General features: G+C 40.0%; 1 protein-coding gene across 1 annotated transcript; it reads left to right on the forward strand.

Annotated features, from left to right (window-relative positions):
- Positions 1-1,470: 1,470 nt before the first annotated feature.
- On the forward strand, positions 1,471-6,091 carry LOC124369360 (protein SPT2 homolog). The gene is made up of 2 exons (XM_046827338.1): positions 1,471-1,534; positions 5,538-6,091. The coding sequence occupies exons 1-2, from the start codon at positions 1,471-1,473 to the stop codon at positions 6,089-6,091; spliced, it is 618 nt and encodes a 205-aa protein (XP_046683294.1).
- Positions 6,092-6,695: the final 604 nt, after the last annotated feature.

Consider the following 6,695-nt stretch of genomic DNA (forward strand, 5'->3'; position numbering starts at 1 on the left):
GGGGTACACGCTTGAGCGCAGCTGGAGTGCTCGCGGGATGCGATACGTATAATCTATTTATTCTCCCTCTCACTTTTGTAAACAGTTTCTTTTTAATATCAACCGACCCCGCTCTGTCAACGCTCTCCCACGCTCGTGAGTCGCAATCGGATTCTATTGCTCGGCAGTACGTCGATTAGCGATAATCAGCGAGGGTCCTGCGTGGTTCTACGTCAGAACAGTAGTGACAGTACTAAGAGCGTAATGAGGCACTTGCAATTCAAATGAGCTCTTAATACTCGATTGTTATAACCACCTGTTCTCGCTTGCACAGACGATTAAAATGAAATGTTTGAATTGAAGTGAGTTGCGGAAGTTATGACACTGGAAATTAAAAAAATATATATTAAGAACCGCATCAGTCAAGTGTTAAAAATCACCAGAGAAACACTACGCCAATGTTTCTAAAACAAAATACAGCGCAACTATGGTGGGAAGGGTTGATTCAATACCGAATGTAGAGTGTAGCTCCAGTTCATCTTCCTCTTACTGAAGTCTGATGCTGTTGCAGACTTTACTCCTGAAATCTGGAGTCATGTTCGTCTGAAGGGATCCACAAATAGTCGGCGACGAAGAACGAAGAAGCTTAAAACGAACCCCCCCCCCGCATCGTTTCGACATTAGAGACCCCCAGACTACAATTTTTGGATCCCTTCAGACGAACATGACTTCAGATTTCAGGAGTAAAGTCTGCAACAGCATCAGATTTCAGATGCTGCGCGTAAGAGGAAGGTGAACTGGAGCTAATGTCAACATTCGGTACAAAATTAAAAAGTTCGCTTACAATGACGAATGATGCTTGATAACTCTTATATTTGCACCGAAGTGTTTACGGGATTGGTGTAGTGGGGAGTTTGGTGCGAAAACGGGGATTTATTCTAGTGAACATAACAGTAGTGATGTTTGAGAACTGGTAAACACCACCGTCATCCTGCCAATGCAACAGATAGAACCACAACGGATGAATGGTGAATCGTAATGGGCATGCTAGCTTCTATTTGAATAATTAATACAAACCTACTTTAGATTTACAGTATATGATTCATTAGTATAACTACCTATCACTTATAAAGTAATACGATGCTGTTTGGGATTTGTTTTAAAAAGTAATCAAAATTAGCAACTTCATTGTGACAACTTAAGGTTGTTAATACTTACTACCTCAACATTACGCTGTGCGAATGTAAAAGTAAAGTAAAGTAAAGTAAAGATGTTTTATTTTACCAGGCGACGTTAGGACTAATAAGCCCTCTCTAACACTTAACCTGGGGACCAACGGCTTAAAAGTGACTTCCGAACCACCACCAACGGTCGGGCAGGCGGGCTGCTTGCAAGGACAGGATCGCATAGCGGTCACCCATACAAGCAGCAGCCACGCTCGACATTGCTTGACCTGGTTATCTTGAGATGACCCTTGCACACGAATTGCCAATGACGCAGTGTAGCGGGGCCATCACTAGAATGAGTTCAGGTATAATAACTAAAGCACAGCCAGGTCAGTTCTGGAAAGTATGATCGGTAGTCCTCGGGTGTCGACGTGGACTAACTGTCCTACCCAGCAGAAACGTGACGTCAGCCACCCTCGTCAAAATTAGGCTTGGACCTACAGTCCTACAATTTTCGTATTTTGAACAGTTGTAACATAGTCGGAGTGGGAAAGTACAAATTTCGTTTTTTTACCATCAGTTTTAAACTGATATCCTTATTTACATTATCACATTCTAACCGCAACACAATGTTAACAAGATTGTTTTGTTTGGATTCAAAAATTAGTGTCCTCAAGAAAGATAGTTTTTGTACATTTTGTAATGGAACTTTTTCTTGTCATAAAATTATTTCGTTTATCGTTTTAATTGTACGGAATTTAAAGCTATCATGGTTGTTATAAATATTAATGAATCCTTTTATTGTAAGATTAAATGATGCAGTGGCGGTCAGGGATGGGAAAGACAGTGTGACGCCATGCAAAAAATAGAATTTGTTTAGCATTAAATATTGTTATGTTGTTAAATAACTACTGTTATTTTTATAAGCACGAGACTTTCGTCACCCTATTACTGTATTTATTAAGTTAATTTCTTCCTCAGCCGTGTCAGATATTCCACTAACATTAGGCCTACATATCAGAACGTATGTAATTTTTTTGGAAAATCACACAACACATTTATAAAATAGCTAAGGATTATATTTTCCAAGAATTTATTTCGGAGCGCCGCCGCCTTGCGCCGTTTACTACAGTTTGTTTCCTACAGATCCTTGACGGAGCCGGTCCTAGCGACCTGTCTAACACGCACAACGTATCACTACCTCACTTGGACGTCTAGAAGTTTGAATGATATGTTAAGCGTGTGAGAGAGATCTGTGGAAGCGCGAAGAGTTGTACGCGACACATAATACACGACCGTTTCCGAGTATAGCCGACTTTTTGAGTGATCTCACCGATAAGCATTGATGTAACGTCTTCTACCAAACCTGAGCAGTCTTATTTCACCCTCGACTGGGTTTATAATTGATTAAATATACATTAATAATTTATTCAACAGTTTTAAAATAACCTACGTGTACAATTTTTTCAATTTCTCTAGGGTTTAAAGGAGTGGCCAGAGGGGGGGGGATCTGGACCAGCTGGATCTCTATATACGCCACTGGGACTGAGGGGAATCGCTTCAGAGAATTTGTTTGAAACTTGGTCAACTAGATTTTAGACCTAAACATTATTAACCCATTGAATAGAGACAAATTGATGCCATGAAATTCAAGTTTGTCAAGCAATTTGACGTGGTCAACACAGTCAACTGCTTTTGCTAAGTCGAGAAACACACTTAATTTGGAATTAAACCTTCTATATAAGACTTCGCAAAATTTGTTGTGGGCTGACAAAAGAGACTCCGCTCTATTCTCAACAATTTTGATAATCTACTATTTGGAATATTAACATAAACATTAAATGAACTTGTAAGGTATCTCATTAAGATACGCCAGTTAGGATTGGAAGCAATTCTCGGGCGGAGGGGACGGAATGGCCCACAGTGCATTTGCAACAGTAGTCACATAATTACTTGACATCAATAATAATAATTGATAATAACCGCAGTGTTCCATTATTTATTGAGCCAGGGCTGGACGCGGACAAAAGCTTCGTCCCTTCTGGGCGTGTCCCAGCACGACACAGGCCCGTTACGTCCATCTGCGCTATGCTACAGCTCCGCTACCGTGCTACGCCGTGCTGTAGCATTCACACCCTCTACGCCGCGCAGTCTATCCGCTGTCTTGTGTTACATTTCATGTGGAAACAAGTGGTCCTGATATATACTGACGATAAGTATCTGCGATAACCGAGATTGTCATTTTACTGACGATGTGATTACTCACGGGGAAACAAGTGGTCCTGAGATATACTGACGATAAGTATCTGCGATAACCGAGATTGTCATTTTACTGACGAAGTGATTACTCACGGGGAAACAAGTGGTCCTGAGATATACTGACGATAAGTATCTGCGATAACCGAGATTGTCATTTTACTGACGAAGTGATTACTCACGGGGAAACAAGTGGTCCTGAGATATACTGACGATAAGTATCTGCAATAACCGAGATTGTCATTTTACTGACGAAGTGATTACTCACGGGGAAACAAGTGGTCCTGAGATATACTGACGATAAGTATCTGCAATAACCGAGATTGTCATTTTACTGACGAAGTGATTACTCACGGGGAAACAAGTGGTCCTGAGATATACTGACGATAAGTATCTGCGATAAAAGAGATTGTCATTTTACTGACGAAGTGATTACTCACGGGGAAACAAGTGGTCCTGAGATATACTGACAATAAGTATCTGCAATAACCGAGATTGTCATTTTACTGACGAAGTGATTACTCACGGGGAAACAAGTGGTCCTGAGATATAGTGACGATAAGTATCTGCGATAACCGAGATTGTCATTTTACTGACGAAGTGATTACTCACGGGGAAACAAGTGATCCTGAGATATACTGACGATAAGTATCTGCGATAACCGAGATTGTCATTTTACTGACGAAGTGATTACTCACGGGGAAACAAGTGGTCCTGAGATATAGTGACGATAAGTATCTGCGATAACGAGATTGTCATTTTACTGACGAAGTGATTACTCACGGGGAAACAAGTGATCCTGAGATATACTGACGATAAGTATCTGCGATAACCGAGATTGTCATTTTACTGGCGAAGTGATTACTCACGGGGAAACAAGTGGTCCTGAGATATACTGACGATAAGTATCTGCGATAACCGAGATTATCATTTTATCGACAAAGTGATTATTCCAGCTTTATTTTTTAAATTTAGGATGAACCGTCGAATTAATTAATTTAAATATTAATCGGATTTAAACCTCTATTAAATTTTTTCTTTAATTAATTCAGATTTTGAATATTTAATGTTGGAATCTGCGATGAGTCGTGGACATTAATGCCGATAACTAAAATGATTATCCTGATTAATTTTCAACCGAATTATGAATTATTGTTTTACGATCAACAACTTAAAATGACATAAAAGTTCAAATCTCAGGCACTGCACTTAGGGGAAGTTGAAATGGAGCTAAACTCGACATGCACATTAAAGTAACCCTTCTCACCATAACTGTGTTATTTTTAGTAAAATAAGTTGCTCCGCCATGTTTTGGTGTCGTGTCTAAAACGCCGAAGTGTGCCCACTCTTCATCTACAACTACACTGGATTTATGTTGGGTAAACCAGGCAGAGTTATTTTGTAGCCTGAGTGTCTGAAGTTGAGACGTGCCTTTTGAATACAGAAATCATGACATGTACTAAGAAGTATTGCCAAGGTACTCTACTGTTTCGGTTCGCTGGATCATTTTGAGACAGACGTGGACTCCAGATCCAGGAGTCAAGTCTGTGACAGTGTAAAACCTCAGACTCTGCACTAAGTGGAAGTGAAATGAAGTTGGCAGAGAGAACATGACAGAGTTGAATAATAGTTTCAAAAGATGGAGTAGTTTATTGAGTGTGATATAAATTAAATAATGATTATTTATGAAATAATGTTATCTGGTCAAATATACATGTAATTTGAAATTGTATTAATATAAACTATTCATTTAAATTACGTAGAGTCGTTTAAATATACATTTTTATCAAATTGAAATTTTAAATTTTTACTTTATTTAGATTTTTTAAATTTGTATGACATATATTTTTCTACTTTTATCATATAATAATATTTTCTTACTGTATATACTTAATTTGATTACTTGTAAACTAGTTATATTAAATCCAGAAAAATGTATCCCTCTATTGTGAATGTGAACGATTCCGGACATTTTAAAGTATTACCATGTATAGATCTATAGAGTGCTTTAGTTGTATTTGTTAAGTAGGATGTAATTGTCTAGTGTTCAGTCATCTTTACATCTAAAATTATTACTGACGTACTTTTATAACCTTCCTTTTGTCTAATGGTTAAGAGTCTTTAACTTTATATCAGATGCACAAGAGCGCAACTGTGAACCTGCCCGGTCACCCGGCAGGAGTACAGGAGGATCTGGAGATGCACAAGAGCGCAACTGTGAACCTGCCCGGTCAACCGGCAGGAGTGTAGGAGGATCTGGAGATGCACAAGAGCGCAACTGTGAACCTGCCCGGTCACCCGGCAGGAGTACAGGAGGATCTGGAGATGCACAAGAGCGCAGCTGTGAACCTGCCCGGTCACCCGGCAGGAGTACAGGAGGATCTGGAGATGCACAAGAGCGCAACTGTGAACCTGCCCGGTCACCCGGCAGGAGTACAGGAGGATCTGGAGATGCACAAGAGCGCAACTGTGAACCTGCCCGGTCAACCGGCAGGAGTGTAGGAGGATCTGGAGATGCACAAGAGCGCAACTGTGAACCTACCCGGTCAACCGGCAGGAGTACAGGAGGATCTGGAGATGAACAAGAGCGCAACTGTGAACCTGCCCGGTCAACCGGCAGGAGTACAGGAAGATCTGGAGATGCACAAGAGCACAACTGTGAACCTGCCCGGTCACCCGCCATAATTTGACCCGCCACTCGCCCCTACAATTGCTACTTTGTAAACAGTTTAGCGACTTGACTCGGTCTCATTTTCAGGCCCACCCCTGGTGGTTTGGGCGGCTGAGATCGCGGTCGCAGGGCTCTGCAGGAGTAATGCATCTGCACACCTGTATGATATATAGTACACACTTACATATTGTAAATATCTGTAATATAAAACACTTCACAAGATATGGAACAGTCCTTAGATCGAACTATTAGTGTTTCTAGTTTACGTTTTACAAGTAGATATGGATATCCTTATTACCTTAAGAACAGGCTGTAGTAAAATGACCTTAAGGTTTTCCCGCATGTGAATATCATGTTTGTAGTATCATGTTTTACGCCCTTATTTTTAATCGTAGCGTTATGGGAAATGTATTATTAAAATAAATATAATTATTACGCATCGCATTTAATGTCGATGGTAGGCCTATTCCTAATATCATCCTTTATATAGGCATATGATTTGAAAGCTGTAATGTATCAAACTGTCAATAGCTATTGATAGATTATGTTTCATATCCTTAATCTATGCTGTACCAATTATGCTCTGAACAATGGTTGTCACTAACGCAACCAATGTATTCTTA

This window comes from Homalodisca vitripennis, chromosome X (assembly GCF_021130785.1).
Source record: "Homalodisca vitripennis isolate AUS2020 chromosome X, UT_GWSS_2.1, whole genome shotgun sequence".
NCBI classification, from domain to species: Eukaryota; Metazoa; Arthropoda; class Insecta; order Hemiptera; family Cicadellidae; genus Homalodisca; species Homalodisca vitripennis.